This window comes from Anas acuta, chromosome 5 (assembly GCF_963932015.1).
Source record: "Anas acuta chromosome 5, bAnaAcu1.1, whole genome shotgun sequence".
NCBI lineage: Eukaryota > Metazoa > Chordata > Aves > Anseriformes > Anatidae > Anas > Anas acuta.
This window is the reverse complement of record NC_088983.1, coordinates 6,552,662-6,570,709: the sequence shown is the minus strand read 5'-3', so window position 1 is coordinate 6,570,709 and position 18,048 is coordinate 6,552,662. Positions and strand designations below refer to the sequence as shown.

At 46.6% G+C, this 18,048-nt stretch overlaps 1 protein-coding gene and 1 long non-coding RNA gene across 2 annotated transcripts in view; both read right to left on the bottom strand.

The window, feature by feature from the left end:
• PRKCH (protein kinase C eta) overlaps nucleotides 1-3,853 on the bottom strand; it is a 113,352-nt gene extending 109,499 nt beyond the window's left edge. Inside the window, exon 1 of the mRNA XM_068682487.1 lies at nucleotides 2,438-3,853. Within this exon, the coding sequence (XP_068538588.1) occupies nucleotides 2,438-2,797 (360 nt within the window). The 5' untranslated portion in view covers nucleotides 2,798-3,853. The remainder of the gene's footprint in view (nucleotides 1-2,437) is intronic.
• A 273-nt stretch (nucleotides 3,854-4,126) lies between these two features.
• On the bottom strand, nucleotides 4,127-16,386 carry LOC137856782 (uncharacterized). Its single transcript, XR_011096787.1, has 5 exons — nucleotides 16,065-16,386; nucleotides 15,454-15,604; nucleotides 13,394-13,537; nucleotides 10,357-10,520; nucleotides 4,127-6,111 (listed from the first exon to the last, which is right to left on the bottom strand). It is a non-coding gene; the product is annotated as an uncharacterized lncRNA (long non-coding RNA).
• Between the last annotated feature and the right edge of the window lie 1,662 nt (nucleotides 16,387-18,048).

Here is an 18,048-nt window from a genome sequence, read left to right as displayed (position 1 = left end):
AAGCCATCCTTTCTTCTCCCCGCCCCAGATCTCCTTTACCAGACACTCAAACTTCTTCCCAGCTCTGCTCTCCCTTCAGTTCTCTCTCAGGATGCCTGAACATCGTGGGTGCTCTATCCCCGAGGATATTCTTTATGACTATTTCTCAATCATTTTGTATTAAAGGACTACATAACTTTAGGGAAAAAAAAAATCTGACTGCTATTGCAGTGATTTTTTATGTACAGCCCCTGAGGATTTTATGTATAAACTCTGAGGATTCACTGATTTTCCCCTCACTTCATTCCTTTCTTTCCCTGCCTGCATTAGCCTATGTGCTTTTGTTTTTGGGGTTGGAAAAAGGGCAGCATAAGGGATTTCAGAGCGGAGATGTTGCAAATCATCTATAAAACCCTTGCGGTGTCTTTTATCATGCCAGTACTTCGTGGACCTTGTGTTAGTACACAGCAGCACTTCCTATCTTTCAGCCTGCACAAAACCCAGTCACAGCCTTGCTGGATTTATCAAGAAATATTAAATTATCAGGGCAAGATCTTGTTCCCATGTCACCACGCGACTCTGCCTGCACGCTATGCGAGATGCTAATGGAGCAAGTCAAAAGGGAAGGCAGGAGAAAGGGACAGAAGACAAACACTTGCTCACCCTCCCCACTAAATCCACCCCGGTTGTTGTTTTGGGACACTAAGTGAAGGGACAGAAGCAACCCTCCATCTCTGTCTAGGTGCCCTATAAGACATCAGCTTACATCAGTCGAGTTATCAAACTCGCTGCCTTCCCATCCCATTGCAGCCCTCAGCTCCCGGATCCAGCAGCTCACAGAACATGTGCCTGTCCAGCAGGGAGGAGAAACTCCTCCCTCACCACCCAGCATCTCAAACACCTCGGCAGGCCCCATACTGCATCCGTCTTAAAAATCAGCATCCGTGGGATGTGTGAAAGGAAAGAAACAGTGGGCCCCTGGACATGTATGCGTACCCACGGGAGGTAATATTATTATAGATATTTTGGTAATGTAAATAAGGCCAAAACCCCACAGTAGGGCAGTCCAAACCCCACAAGCAGGCCATCCCCTGCACAACCAGGACTCCAGCCTTCTACGAAGCTAAGGTCACTCTCAACATCAAATAGGAATCACTCCCAACAAATCAAACAAGCAAAAATACCCTCAAATCTGTGACCCTATGCGCTGAGCACACTCCCTTGCCCTGTCCCACACAGGTCTGTTCCATATTTAAAACTGTTTTAGCACCAGTCACAGGAGCAGCTTCTCCCCGGCAGCACAATGAGCCTGGCAAGCTGGGTATGCACCCACGGAGCTCACCCTGATGAACTTGGCACCTAAGACTGCTGAAGGAGGAAAAAAAAAGCCCCAATATAGGTCTGTTCAGTGCTCCTGCAGCTGGTATTTCCCCGTAGTCACCCTGGAGATGGAGCATCACACCCCAGTCACCGGCACTGGCTGTGAACAGAAAGCACCGGCGTTCTCTCCAGCGATACCATCTAGATACCTATCGGCTCTCTACGCTGTCAGCTCTCTTTCCTCCACGTCTGATTTTATTGTGGTGGTTACCTGACCACAGGTACTGAACTTCCTGGTCTCTAAGTTAATACCTGCGTGAGCCTTGGAAATTCCGTGTTCTGCGCCTTCTCTGCCGGGAAGAATGTATTTATTTTTTAACTTAATACTTACAAGCAAACTAGTTTGGATCGATACATCCACTTCCTCCTGAGCTACAGCACTGGAAGCAAAGGCACAGCTTTACAGCCTGTGCTACTCCTTTCACTAAGGGCTAAGACATAAAAGAGGTTCTCTGGGCCGGATGTCAGTGACTTGGAAATAACCTAGAATTAACTCTAAGTGAAACCATGCTCAACCAGCACAGGGGTGTACATAATATATGTGAGGCTAGTCCTGCCATTCTGCTCGAAAGACCAAGAAATCTGCATGCACACATCAATCGTGCGAGGATGTGTAGCTCTCAGGAGAAACGCGTCCCTCCCTGGGTATGCACGTTTCCAAGTAGGTCCCTGCGTGCAAAGCAAAAGCGGGAAGGCACAAAACCCTGCGAGTCTGCAGGTGCATTTCGCTGGGTACGTCTCACAAACCTCCTCTCTGCCAGGCTACAGCAAGGAGAGACCTCACACCCCTCAGCCACCAAGTCTCAGCCTTACAGGTGTGACAGCTGGGACTTTGCTTTCGGGGTCCCAAAACACATCACCTGAAACAACACCAGCCACAAACCCCCATCGGTCTGGCCACAAACCTAATGCACAGGGACACGGACACCCCTCCACAAGGGTACCCCCGAGACAAGGCAACCCCGCGCTGCGTTAATCTGCAGCACAGGCAAGCAAGGGCAAGCCTGAGCTCTGCAAGCACCCCTGGAGCGCCTTCATTCATTCGGAGGAGCCCAGCTCCGGCCTCTCACCAACTCACCCAGCCCTCGAAGCTGTCGCTGGGGCCCGCCGAGCGCAGGAGGTCTTGGAAGTGCAAGGTGCAGTTGGCCACGAAGTCATCGTAGCCGATGGGGGTGTCGTGGAAGACGGAGAGCTCGAGCTGGTGGCCGTCGGTGACGGTGGCCGAGAACTCCTCGTTGTAGGTGGGCTTGTTGGTCTTCTGCTTGGTGCTGGTCTGCCCGACTCGCACCTGGTCCACGCTGACGGTCACGTAGGGGTCCAGCAGCTGGTAGCCCTTGCGGAACAGCGAGTGGCGGAGGGACCAGCGGGTGGGCTGCAAGCCCACCGCCTCCCCGATGCGCACCTTCAGGTACCCGTTGAACTTCATGGCTCCGGACATGGCCGGGAAGAGAAGGGGACCCCCGGGAGGAGAAGGGGACCCCCGTGCCGAGCCCAGCCGAGCCGTGCCCGCAGCCAGCCCCCGCCGCTCCTCCTCAGGGGGCCGGGCGGCGGCGGCGCAGCCTCCCCGGGGCCATGCCGGGGCCCCGGAACCGCCGCCCCCGCTCCTCGCCCGAGCTTCCCCGCCCGGCCCGGGGCTTCTCGGAGCGAGGAGAGGGAGGGAAAAGGGAAGGGAAAACGGCTCGGCACGGCTCGGCTCGGCTCCGGGGACACCTGGATCGTGGGACGGAGCCGGGCGGGGAGGAGCCGCCAGCCCCGGGAGGGCGGGCCCGGGCACGGGCTGGGAGCGGCGGCGCGGGCGGGACGGGCCCTGGGGTCGGGGGCTGAGGGGGAGAAAGGAGAAGGCGAGGGAGGCAGGGAGGGCTGGAGGATCCCTGCTTCTGCCTCAGGTTTTAACGAGGGAGGCGGCTGCAGGGAGCCTCCAGACTCCTGGCTGCGAAGTTTTGCTGTCCGCTGGGGTTAGCTGAGCGTGATTCAGGCGGCTGGCACGCAGGGGTTGCTGCGGGTTGCTGCCTGCGCTCAGTAAAACCAGCAGCCAAGTGCTGGTAATGACGCTCCAAACTTCGCAGGAGACGTGGTGTGAAGCGGGTAAAGGGGCAGCGAAATCCTGCCATCCCCGTGGTGCTTCATCCACCGCCGCAGCAGAGGCCGTGGTCACCCAAAGGTCCCTCAGGGGACGCGGACACGCAGCCACCCAGCCCTGCTGGCAGCTGGGCCCTCGCTAGGGTCAAGCATCTCGGACGCTAAAGGGCCACGGGGCAGCCCCGCGGTGCCCCAGGTTGGGATGTGATGGAAGGAGCTGCTGGCCTTGCTCCACGTTGCTGCGGCTCCTCCCGCCTGGCCCTAGCCCAAGGAGCCCTCCCTGCCCCGACCCAGCTCCTTCCTTGTAGCTGCCGTGCGTAACACAGTCCTGTTCAGGTGTGGAGGTGTCCTCCTTCCTCCTCTGCCTTGTCTTTTATTTTCACTCCTTCCTGTCCCTCTCACATCTCCCCGCTCTCTTCTTTTTGTGTGTTCCTTTCATATTTTTTTCCTTTCTTTCACATTTTCAGCCTATTCCTCTGCCCTCGGCCCTTTATCCTCCACGTTCTAAGTGGCAGGCTGCCTCTGCTTTCCCACCTTGTTTCCTCGCCCTTTTTTCCTTCCAGATGCTGCACATTTCACAGGAGCTGAGTGCAGGAGCACCAAGCCAAGAGTCCTGCCAGCCTCAGACCGAGCAGGGCTCCTGTTCCCTCCTCGGGAGAGAGCAGGTGGAACAGGTTCAGTAATGGGATAATTCCTGACAGGGAAGCAACAGTTCTACCAGAAAATCTTGCAGACCCTTAAAATCAGACTTTTGACAAGCAGCCTGCAAGGCTTTTAAGTCCCTTGATCTATAACTATTAGCTGGAGATAAGAAGTGGTTAAGAATTTTTGAGCTTTGTCAGGACAGGTCATCCTGCAAAAGAACACAGGTCTAATTTCAGAAATGGCCAAGCTGCAGGATATGCAGCCACCACAGGCTCCAGGATCATGTCTGTAGCAAAGTCCAGCTCCAGGTCTTTTAACAGAAGGTAGGGCTAAGCAAGCACAGAGTATCCTGTCCCCATAACAATACTTCAGGATTCAGGGAAATTGTTGGTCTGATACTCCTGAAATACACTTCAGCATGAGCTATCATCATTCTGGATAGTTTTCTTCTCCCTAAAGATCCAGTCCTTTTTTAAATCTTCGTGCCTTCATGGATTTTTCTATTCCACAGCAGTGAGTTGGTCAGAAAAAATTAGTTTCTTTTCATCAGTTGTGCATCTGCTATCTCTTTAGTTTCTTGTTTCACAACTGCTCTCCTTTCATGACACCATAAGTATATATATATATATATATATATATATATCATTACTTTCTGAAGTGCATCATCATTTGTCATTTCGCACTTTCATCATCTCTGTCCTTCCTAGCCATGAGCTGTCCCTTGGAGTCTGGGCAGATCCTGTACTGACCAGGATGGTCAAAGTGTTGTAAGTGTTCTTACAGTACTTCATCATGACTCTGTGATGACTGCAGACGAGACCTGAAGACAGTGAACTTTGAAGCACCAACCATGAATGTCCACAGGACGAGGCTGAAGGCCTTATAAAGTCTGGAGCACCTACTCTGTAAACTTCAAATCATCAAACATAGATTTTACTCTGCCCAGAGGCCTTCAGAGAGCTCAGTGCAATAGCAATCAAGAATGCTGATTTAAGAAGAACAATTTTCGGCTTAGCCATTTCCCCTGACCTTTTTCTGAGGAAGCAGAGATGAAAGCCTTTCCAAGCAACTTGTTAGAAGTAATCACGTATTTACTGACACAAACAGGGAGAGAACAAAATCTGGTAGTTAAAGGTTCAGGCGATGCTGTTTCCTCTGCTTAATCACAGAAGCTGAAGTTCTTTGCTGCGCTGGATTTTCACATATAAAAGAAGTAGGAAAGGGGGCATTCCTTTTTCTACACAGTGGCATACTGGATTCTCATGTGATACCGATTCCTGAACCTGTGCATTAAAAAAAAAAACAGCAACAGTATTGTAAAGCTTACAGAAAATGCAGGTGAACTATAGTAATATGTGTTTCTGATTAGCGGCAGTACACGTTGCCAGCCAGTTTTCCATTGGAGGAAAAAATTGATCCTGTGCACTCATCTGATGTGAACATAATTAATTTTGTTTATCCACTTGAGCCAGTCTGGAACAGATCATCTCGAACAGCATCTGAACCCACCCCTATTCTCAATTCCCAGCCAAAACCCAAATGACCCATTCTCAAAGAGACCCGGCTAGTGACATAACGTCAGAACATACCCTGCCTACTCTCCAGACACCCAAGCAGTGGAGAAACATCCCCAGTTCAGTGTTTTCTTCCAAGAAACAAAACATCCCTGCACAGGGTGACCTTGCGAGGCTGCATGCAGCAGCACCATCTGGTGATGGCTGCTGCATTGAACCTCCTTGCACAGCTCTCAGTGCCAGGCAGGAGCCGGGGTGTCTCCAGGAGCACGGCTTCTCTTCTCCTCCACAGCAGGAGCTCGGAGAACTGGCTCCAGACGCGGGCAAGTTGATTCATTTTGTGCCCTCAAAGAGTTCAGGGAGGCTGAGCTCTTCCTGGTGCTTCCTGCCCAGCTGCATGGTTTCCTGAGCAGTCGGCCGATGACACACAGTTGTTCAAGAAATGGACTGTGAAGAGGGCACGGATCTCCTGGTGCTGTTCCTGAGCAGCAGAACAGCCGATAGCATGCAATGGCTACAAAGACAAAACAAAGCACAAGGCAATACAATCGGAATTACAGGTGAATTGCAGGATAAACAGAGAATAGGCACTCCTACTAACCTACCGCTCTAGGAGAAGATTTTAGAGCAGTGGTGGACAGACCCCTGGAAAATCAGCTTAGTGCTCACTAATTGTCAAAAAGGCAAACGGACTAGTAGTAATTATTAGGAACAGAACTGAGAGCAAAGCCGTAATGAGGCACAATATATATGGTACACCCATCCCTTATACTGTGTGCAACTCTGCTTCTCCCACCACCTCACAAAGCACAAACCAGAATTAGAAAAGGCACAGAAAAAAAAGATGATAAATGTGATCAAAGGTATGAAACGGGGCTGTGGAGGGAGAGAGACTGACTAGCTTAAGATTTCTCAGCATGGGAAAGAATGACCGAAGGGGAAAATGTGGCAGAGATCTGTACAATCACACGCCATATGAGCTGGATGAATGGGGAAGGATTTTTCATTTTTTCCCACATAAGACCTAAGGGGCACTTGCTGAAATTATGAGGTAGCAAGTTTAAAATATACAGAAGCAAACACCTTTTCACACTGTGTGTAGCTACAATATAGAATCCATTGCCAAAAACAGATGCCAGAAATATAAACAGCCTCATAAAGGGGCTATACATTTACAGAGGATAGACTTAGTGGTGGCTACTGACCAGCAGACATACTCAGGAAATCCTTTAACCACAAATTGCCAGCTGGGAGGATTCAACAGAGCAAGGAACACTCTGCGTTTCTCTTATTTCTTATTCCTTTATGCTTAAGCATTGTTACTCTGCAGCCTCGGCCACTGGCCACTTTTTGGAACAGTGTGGCTAAGGATGATGAATCTAGGAGAGAATGAGTATGCCTGTTCTGTTCCTCTGGATTGTAATTTCCATATCTAAGTGAGAAAGCTCAAGAATGACACTTCTTGAGACTGGCTTAGTCACCATTCCTGCAGATGAGGAAATGGCCAAAGAAGGGACCAACTCCCTGAGATTACTCTTGCATTCTTCCTTCAGGTCACAGTAACCTTAAGGATAAGTTTATGCCAGATCCCTCTTATATTTTTGGTAGCCTATCTGGAAAATTTGCCACTTAGTTTTGCAGACAGTCTATGATTTAAATTTATGATTTAAGCCTGGCCTCATTTCACACTACAGCCATGCACAAATCAGAGCCCATTCATACATCGTGTAAAAGCCTCCACTTCCTTTTTCCTTCTAAAGCGTATACTATTCCCTTCACCAATAACCTATAATTCTCTAATAATTTAGTATCGTCCCCATTTGGCAAGTTAAGAGCAAATGCTTGAACTGCTCCACTTGAAATTTCTACCAAACACTGGGCACATTCAGAAGTGAGTCAGTAAAGTGATGGAAAAACCTTGGCTTTCACAACCACCATTGCAAAAATGTTATTGACATCTCTTGTAGATGGAACTGCAGTTAAATACATTTTAAAAGCATAAAAAATAAAAGAGCTGTGGAGGTTAGTAAAGCAGGAACTAACTCTATTTGGTTCCTCTATTAATTTTAGCCTATTTATACAACTTCCCTTTTATAGTTCTTTCTATAACAGTGCTTGTTAAATGTCTAAATAATGACAGCTGCTAAAAACTGAATATCCCATGTGTGGAATCATTTGTGGTCTGGAAAAAAATAATCTAATTCCCCTCTAATGATAATAATTACAGGATCAGTCCAAAACCTACTGAAATTACAAGCAAAGCTGCTATATAAGAATCAGCCCTGGGTTGTACGTCTGCTGTCACTCCTGGTTTATAGTTTTAGGGCAAAGTAGAGAGAGACATTTAGCCAAATATCAGCTTTTCGTATTTAGGATACATATTTATTTTCCACAGCTAAAGCGGAGCTCACATGATCCTTGTTATTTTATTATTTATTTATTTACTTTGGAAAACACCAAGTCATTTTATAAAGTGCTGGTGTTATAAACTGCAGAATATAGTTTATAAGAGCACTAACTCCTACAAGCCAACCATTAATACAACTAATGGCCTGTTTGTTGTATTAAACTGATCTCATTTGTCTGGCTCAATTAACAAATGCAGTGGTCATTAACAGTTAACAGCAACTCAGTTATTAGATTTTATTACTTGTACAGGAAACACTGGAGAACAAATTGATTGTTTTGGTTTACTGGGGTGTATTTCTTTCCCAGCAGTCTTGCCCTATTATTTATAATTTAGCCACTTGCTTATTCCCAAACATAACTGACACGCTCAGGAATGGGTTCAAAGTCATCCATGTAGCCAGCCAGTTCACTTGCCAGCCCCCCAGCCCCATAAACCTCTCCTTTAAACCAGAGAGCTCCAAGGTACCAGGCATCTGCAGAGGCCCATTTTTCTGATTTTTCTGCAGCTTTTTGTTGGGCAGCAGCTTCCATCCATATATAAAACGATGGGATTTAAGTAAAAGGTGAAATAATGTGTATCTAGGAGGCTGTAAAATCTCCTGCCTTAGTCATGGTTCTCTTTCTCTGTCTCTCTCAATGTCTTTCTCTCCCTCCCTTCCTAATTCACCGAAATCCAACATGCAAGATTAAATGTGTATGTTACTTCTTGTTTGGACTGATGCATCAAGTAATGGTGATCTCTTTCTGCCTTGCACAGACATTTAAACCAGGTAATTTTAGAGGTCTCGTCTGGTTGACAAATTAGCTTAGAGCAAACACTTGTACATGAGGAATATCACTCGGTGTCATTAAGCTTGGGAGGACCTCCCATATTCTGAATGCTAAAGACCCCTGACACACACCTTCCTTGCTCTGCTTTCTTCGCCCTGATTTAGTTCACAGCAATAGAAAAACAATACCAGCCAGGGACCAACAAAGGCTTGTCATGAAGGTGGCTTTCATCAAGCAGTCTGAGCAGCTCTCTTCACCCTGCATTGCCGCGATACACAAATGAGGGAGGAGACACCCACAGCTGTGTTGTTAGTCCTCTTTGGAAACAGGATCTTCTGGACTCCCAGCAGCCAGTGTTAGGGCAGACTGGTACTGCAAGACAACTATCAGAGCTTCTGAGGTGGAGATACGTGAAGTGACTGTGCCTTACCCTCTGTGGGGTAAGTGTGTGTAATGAGGCTGAAATAACTCAATTTCTGAGCTATTGGGCTGCGCATAACCATAAGTTCTCTCCTCCTACAAAGGCACAAGGCTATACCTAGAATAGAACCATTTACTAAAGGCTTTGGTGGATCAGAAAGGTATCCAGCACAGTGGTGACACCGCCAGGTGCTTAACTGCCCGAAGAAGAAAGGCTGCACTCCTTCAAATGATGTTCACAAGGCAGTGTCTGAGCATGCTGCACTGGAGACGCCCCACCAATCCTCTTATTTGGCTGATCAAATAGGGTCTTACCATGGTTTGATTACACACAGAGTGATCAGAGGGCCACAATGGCACAAAAATTTGGCCAATTTACAATAGCCCACTGCTACCTGCAAACCCATTCAGATGCTGTGGCAGCCAAAGGGTCCTATACAGCATCATGAGGAAGAAAGGTGAGAGATTTTGCTAAGAGCAGGCACAGGATGCTGCTAGTTTGTATGACCAGCACAGGCAATTTGAAAGGTTTTCTGTCACTCCTGGGACAGAGGTTAAAGTCTCTTCTATGTGCCAATGCCTGAGTCTCACTGGTGTGGGCATGGGGAAGTGTAATGTTGAAGTGCTGGGGACTGAAAGATACAAGTCAGCTTATCTGCTCCTGCCTATAAATGAGAAACTTTGGATACAACTTCCCTCCTATCAGCTTCTGATAACAACTTCCTTCCTACCCTCTTTCCCAAGCTAGCACGTGCTAACATATTGTGCAACAGAACCAGTCAGACAAGAAATGGGAAGGTGTTCAAGAAGCCCGAAGATGAACACATTACACCATTCAGAAGCTGACTCAGTGGAGACTTGCTAGGAATGGCCTCAGATCCTTGGGCATGTGTGCATCCTCCCTACCTTGTAGTGACCAAGAGGGGCGACTAAAAAGAGCATCTCTGCCTCTTCTAGTTCCTGCTACGGCTCAGAACATTAAATCCCAGGATTTTCCATGGACAGCAGGACTGTTCAAACACAGAGCAGACAACTCAGTATTTGCTTTACATGCAAAAAGAAAGAAAGCAGGTGGCAGATCTGTGATCCAGATCCTTGCTACAGAGTATGAGCTCCTTGCTCCCCAGTCTTGCATGAGATATCATGCAGCTTCACCAACCTCCCTCTCCTGTTTCACGTCCATCTGCATCCAGCTCCCCTTGCAAGAATGGGTCTTTCAAACCAGTCACTGTGCATTTCACGAAGCATGTTATTCCTTCCATTTGCTTCCACTGGATCATTTTTCTTTCTCCAAGGATCTGGGTGTCAGCAGAGGAAGAGATCCTGTAACAGCAAACAAAAATTACATTATTGTTTCTTAGTGGACCCAGCCAGCCAGCAGCGACAGGCTGGTTCGTCCATTTGTGAGATGGCTTTGTTTATTCTTTCCATACTACTCAGGTCACAAGCTACCACCCAAGCCAAGCTGCTGAGCCCTAACTGCATGTGGCAAGAGATCCACATTCAGCTCATTTGAAAATAAATTGAGCTAGGAAATTATGTTAGGATTCAGAGGGGAGTGTCAGGCCAGGTCCTCTTGCTGCAACAGTACGTAGCTTTATTTCAGATCAAGAAAGCCTAACCACTGTGTTCCCAACCAGAGAAGCAAGGTTTTAGTGAGGCCCAGAACTGAGCTTTTAAATCTGTCTTTAAATCTTGTCTCTGCAGCACACACCTGATCAGGCACAGATGCAGATCTCTGAAGTAAAAGCTGCCAAGATACCCTGGAGGAAAAATAGCTTCTGGAGGCAGCTGCTTGCCACAGCCAAATGGAGTCCTCACGGTGACAGCCCATTTCCTGGGCTCCTGAGCTACTCAGACAAAAACAAGAAAACCCCAAGGAACAAGCTGAAGGCAAGATGAATAATGCTAATGAACATATCAAGTCTGGACTTTTGGGAAAGTACCTTTGTTCTACTTCATCTGACCAGAAAACCTCCTCTGGTTTCATTCCTGTCCATTTTCCCTTTCCAGAACTTTTTCTATCCTTCCTCTGTCTCTGCTGCAGGGATCCACCTACTGAGAAATGGCCACAGTCTAAGAGTCAGGGCCATCAAGACTTCATCCAGCAAGTGCATGTATTTTGGACATGGGCTGATAGTCTTGACCTGGGGATGGTCCTCCCTTGAGCCACCTAGCATCCTTGTGCTGTCCCTGACCAACCAGCATCACAGCAGAGGGACATCTCCTACAGTCCTTTGGCTGAGGTTAATGAATAAAACAGGAAAGGAGTAAGTCCTGAGGGTTGTGTTGGTCAGGTGTCAGTCGTGAAGTAAATGAAAAGGGTGCAGGAGAAGACCAGCCAGGGCATCACGGGATGCCAGTGTAGGACAAACAGAACCTCGGTTCTGTACCCTGGGCTGCTGCTCTATCTCCACTACCAAAGATGCGAGGTAGAACTGTTGAACCCAGTCAAACCACTTTTATACCTGGGCAAATGTATTTTTGTGGTATTGACAGGTATCACAGAAGGCTTGTATTACAGTCCCGAGAAGTTCTAAGTTCCACTCTCATTAAAGACATACTGAAAGGATTCATAGGCACGAAGGCCTGGGCACACGCTCACTAACTGTTCCTAAGGCTACCAGGAGGTAGCTATGAAGAATGCCATAGCTGCAAAGTTACAGAGCTCTGCCATCTCACTGGAGCTTGCTCCTGAAGAGCAGAGGGCAAAGTAGGGTAAGGTGCATTCAGCTTGCACGCCTCTGAATCACCAGCAGAGTCCCAGTTGCACGAGACCTTGTGCAGGTGCCAACACGACGACTCTGGGAGAGGAACTCTGCTGGCTCTGGAGAGCCGGGCTTTGCGTTGCTGAGGAGACTCGGAGAAGTTTGGCAGACAGCTCTGAGGGCTGCCGTGCTCTGGCCCCCAGGAGACAAAGCGACACCCCGTCTGCCTGCATTGAGTGAGAAATAATCTCTGTGAGAAATCAGCGTGAATTGTGCCTGCCTGCCTGGTTCTCATGGGAGAGTCTGAAAGAGGTGAAACAGCAAGTGATGGTGAGCTTGATGCACAAAACCACTGCAGTGGTTCCTGGAGATCTGTTTGAGAATTAAACACTCCAAATGTTCCCCAGAAGTGTTTAATATGAATATTATTCCTTAAGCAGTAGGACGTTGTCCTTTTCCTGAGTAGTTTAACTTTGCATTTTTATTTTTTTTTGAAGTCTTCAAAAGACTGAACTATGACCTGTGCTAAAACAATAGTAGATATTGTTTAACAGTGAGTAGGTTAAAGAAGAAAGAAAAATAAATGCATTAAAGTAATGGGACTATTATGACTACATGTTGCAGACTCACTCTGTTAGCTAATAATACCTAACTGAGTTGGCTCTTGTAATATTAGCAAAGGATCAACAAGCCCTCAAGGTTCTCCTTTTGGACAGGACTTAGCCTGATCTTTCAGTTTCCTGCCATGTCTCTCATTAAATTCCCTTTTCTCACCAAAAAAAATGAAAAAAAAATCTCATCTGCTGAGAACTGCACATTCTTTTTATCATCTCAAGTGCTGAACTCTGTTCACTGAAATGCAAGAGTTTGCCAATAATCTCTATTTATCTGTACATTTTCGAGTAACCACAAGAGCTATCGTCTTTCATATCTTTAGAGCAGATTGAAGTTGAAAAGCAAGCAGGAAAGAGTTAGAATGAATAGAGTTAAAAGTATACTGAGGTGAGTCTATTATCAAGAATATAGTGATAAAGAGGAATGTTCAAACAGAGAAGGGAACAATTACCCAGACTAGGTGACAAGAAGAAGAAGAAACGCGTAGGAGGTACTTCTGGGCATTATTAGCCTTTAAGCTTGACACAAGGAATATAGGTTTCTTTCTTCAGTCCCTTACAAAGAGCTCTCCTCTTGGTTCAGAAGCAAACCCCAGAACATGCCTCAGCATACAAATGCAGTGCTGTGGCAGGCCTGCACTTCTAGGATGTGCTGTGCATCAGATGTGTTTCTCTGTTTCCGCTTTCCTCATTGCTGATAGCAAGAACACATGCTGTGTGTGCACTTATACTGAGATCTTTAAAAGCTCAGGAAATCATAACTCTGTGATACCAAAATGCTAACCCCAGTGCCCCTGATACCAACCGTTAGATTCCTAATTACTTAAAATAACGCCACTGTTGGTGCACACCTACATGTACACATTAAAGTTACCTGCAGGTCCCCATCCCCACTTCATGGTGGGTACCACAGTGATACTCTTCCCCTTTCGAATCAGAGTATAGGCTCAGACAACAAACACCGCTGCAGGTTCAAGCACAGTTGTCTCACAAATGGCACTGAGGAATTCTGAGATGTCTGTGAAGAAATAGAGAGAGACAATTGGGAAACAATGGTGAGGACATCCCTGTGCATCCCAGCTCTGCTGAGAAGCCCCAAACTGCACAGATGCTGCAAACTGTACACACACACAGATGCTCTCGCTGAGCTGCAGCTCACTGAAATAAGCAAGGGAGGAAAAAACAGTATCTCAGGATTGCTCTAAACCTTCAAGGCCTTGATCCAAAACCTTAGAACCTGTAAAACATTTAGAGACCAGGCATACCCACGCTGCACAAGAGAAAACACCCCCATGCACACAGCGCTGCATCTGCCAGGAACTGTAAGAGCAGAGCTAAGAAAACCAGGTTTTCTTCTATTATCCAACGCCTCTAGATGGAGCTACCCCTTTTCTTTTCAAGCCAAGCAACAGATAGTGAGGCACTGGCAGCCCTAAGCCAGGGCAAAAGAAATCTAATCCTTTGTAAGGGAAGGAAGCTTAGGCATTTGCAGCAATGTGCACATCCTTTAGCATACGTTTTGCTGTCATTAGATATTCTGAGCTTTTTTTGTAATCCTTCTGACACCAGCCATGATACCCGTGCTCTAATTTACAGTCACCCCTTCCAGAAGAGTAATGTTGGGGTGAGAAGAGAGTCAAAGTGGATGGCAGAGTGCTGAGACCTGAATGCCATCCAGCAGGACAGGGACCAGCCACGCTAATTTATCTCAGTGGCGTGGCACTGGGAGCTCAGCTCAGTGCTGAACGACACCCCTTTGAAGAGGGAAACACTACAAAAAACGAGACACTGAAGAACTCCTCTGCCTCCTGTGATGGGGGACTTCATCTCTGGGAGCCCTGCCCCTTCTGGGCACAGCCGTAGCCTCGGAGTTCAATGGTTCCTGCAAGGCCAGCCAGTCTGGAGAGAATTGACCACGCGAGTGTCACGCTCAGCCTTGAGATCCTGTAAGCCTGGAGGATGAGCCCTGAGGGTACCACCATGCTAGACAAAGGAAATAATAATATTACGCCCCTGTTTGCACTGCAATATCACTGCCAGGTCTGAGAACCGCAAAGCCCTGATTTTGGAAGGATTAAGGGTACACACACCTCCCTTTACACATCACCCCTAAACCCACCTGCACCCTGTCATCTTAGCACAGGGTGACAAGCACAGAAGGGCAGGCTCCAGAGCCAGCATTTCATTTTCCATAATTTCTCCCCAGCCCTAGAAAAGCCCCGTGGAAGGCAGGGCATCCCTGCCCTCCCCTGTCAGCTGCTGTGTTTCAGTGCTGCCAGCGCCTGTTCCACTAGAGGGTACCCTCGCCCCACACTGGTGCCACGCAGGAAGCCCTGCTGAATGCTGCTCCTAATGAAACCTGAAGGCCAGGCTCAGGAAAGTAGAAATCAAACTTTACAGAAAAGCATGCTGTAATTTTATGATGCGCTTTAATTTGACTCTGTTTAGGTAGAGCAGCCCCCTGGGCAGGCTGGGACCGCACCGTGCAGCGTACGGCTGTGCTTTCAACTTATGGCTCCTGAAACGTAACTGTTAGAGCCTCACGTGCAACCAGAGCTGGAAATGACCCTGGGGAGTAAATGGAAAAAAAAAATAAAAATAAAATTAAAAAAACAGGAGGCCCACAGGAGCTCACATTTAAAATACATGTTTAATTTTATTGGAAGGATAAGGGCAAAAACGTTCAGATCTCTAATATTATTTATTATAGCAGTGCCTGAGGGGAACCAAATGAGCACAGGGCTGCTCTGCGTTCAGAAGTGGACAAACACCTAATAAGGAGCATACAGCTTGTCCCTCATAACTTGCAATCTAAATAGACAAGGCACAAAGAAGGAAGGAAAACAGAGCAAAGCAGGACAAAGAGGTGTCCCAAGACCACCCTGCAGATGGGACAGAGCCGGGAGCAGGACCCAGGTCACCCAGTTCTCCTACCAGAGTCACCTCCTTGGCTCACGCTATCCCAATTGCTGTGTGTGCACAGCATGTCCTGGTTCACTGTGTTTTGTTTCTTCCAGCTCCGTTACAAACATGGATGTACAGCTCTTCTGAATGCCAGGTCCCCCGCAGCTCAGTTTCAGCTAGACTAAAGCAGGTCACAAGAAAGAACTAGCATGAGCAAACATTAGCCTAAACTGTGACCTAGAAAAACGAACAAAATATTTGGAAATGCCACTTATTTTCGTGTCAATGGAAACTAAACCCAGCACTTCAAGCTCTGCTTGTTCCAATACCTCCTATATCCCCGGTGACTGGCAGTGAAGTCTGCATCTGCCATATTCTAATGGAAGCTCAGAAGGATTCGGTGAGCACTGGCTCATGTAACTGGCTGTGCCAATGGTCAGTTTTCATTGTTTGTTACTAAAAATTACTGAATTCATGCAACTCCATTTCACTCCCAGGGAAAGTGAAAAGCTCTTGGCTACAAGGAGCAAAATCCTCCTCAATCCTGGAACTTCTGCCTCTGGTCTGCTCCAGGTTGCTGTTAAGATCTGTTTTGCTCTCTACCAAACCAGTAGAAAGCAGGTAGAAATTTGCATACTTACTCTAGAAACCACAGGAAAAGTTTTTCTCCCACTTTTTTTTTTTTTTTTTCTCTCATTCATTCCATCAGCAAACAGGTCCTTTCCTGCTCACCACTCTTTAGACATCAGTGAAGGTGGAATATAGAAGGTGGATGATGCTGGGTCAGTCAGACAGCATGGTGTTTTCCCAGGTTAGAATACATCAAATACATTAAGGGAACATATATGCAACTTTGATTATCCTAAAAAAAAAAAAAAATTAAAAAAAAAAATAACAGCCTCAAACCAATGATAATAACAGTTTGTGTGAATATTTGGAATTGATCCAGGCACATCACTGATCAAATTAAGGAATTATGAAAGATACGTTAAGACACATAACAGCCTGAGGTCCCCCACAGCAAATACAATAGAAGAATCATTAACTGGTAGGGCAGCAAGGAGTCTTTCAGCAAAAAATGGATTGAAGCATTCCATTGAATCAAAACCCTCGGATGGGAAAAGTGCTGGTTTCCACCCAGCTCCCGGGGGAAAGTTGGCTCGGCACAGGATGGGATTGTGGTCAGTGTTAGATACAGGTCAGCAGACAGGACGCTCTCATGGGATGCAGCACACCAAGGTGTAAATCCTACATTTGCAAAAGGACTTGAACTTGGGTCTTCAACACCTCCAGGGACTGCCCTAACCACAGGGCTATTTGCTATTTTGGCACAAGCCCTCTTATTCACTCAGCATTTTTTGCAGTAAAAGGAGAGGGGAGAAAAAAAAAAAAAAAGATTTAATAACAGAAAAAATAAATCTTCAGAGGGCTGATAAATTATTTGCTTCCCCACACTAATCACTTAGCATCTACCTTGCATGCCAGAAACTATCCCTGATGTCTAAAGACGGAGTTGGATGGAAAAGATTAGATCATGAGATCACTAGAGCTGAGCACTAGTGGACAGTCAGGAAAACCTGTGTACATCTGTCCTCACTGGGATAATTACTGAAACCCTACTGATGTTGCTGGGGAACTTTCCTGTCCGAGAAAGGGATCCAAGGATCAGTCCTGCAACATTAAACTTGGCTACTATAAAACTTGTCCAAATAGTGTTGGTGGCTCATTTCTCATTCAAACTTTTTTTTTTTTTTTTGGGGGGGGGGGGGGGGGGTGCGGGGGAATAAACTAGGGCAGATTTCTCACTTAAAATTATATGATGTGGTTTTGACTAATGTGATTGTTTCTGATGTATGTGTCTATACAGCTTTGCCTGTAAAACATTTTAGGAGCTTTGTGCACAAGATGTGTTCTGATATAGGTGGATTATACACGAACAAGTGGTACAATGAATGCACAATCACACGCTCCCCAAAACCCCTGTGGGTCATTAGATATCAGAAACAGAGCCTGAAAGTCCCTTTTGGAAGCCTTACATACGTGCCTGGAGCTTTCTCCCTGGATTCGATTGACTGATTTACAAAATGAATAGCAGATGAATGGCTGTCATTTCCCCGCTGATTTTGACAGTGGCAGCACCCTTGTAGCAATCAATGTTTTTTAACAAAAACCACTATGTATTTCAACTGAATCGTTGAGCTGTATTTTGGCATTCTGTTTACGATAAAGAATTATTTGTTATTGAATCCTTAGTGGTCCATAGCATCAACTTTGTTCTAATTACCTGGGCAGCCAAGTAACAGTTTTCTCCATTTACATATATTTGTAGGACTATAACCAGCAAGAAAGCCACGAGTGACTGGGCCAGTAAACAGTGCACTTTGCTGACTAGTGTTTGTTTTATAACCTTTGGCACAACTTGATATGTACATAATAATAGTTCTTAACCCATAAATAATATTTTACAGAGGTCACACTATAGTTATTTAAGTTCAGGGGGTTATTTCCCAGAACACTAAGTAGCTGTGAATGAATTATGTTTAGTCTGATCTGCCACAGAAGGGTCATAAACTTATAAGTTGTAGCAAACCATGGAATATTACTCCTGTATGTCAGGCAAACTGT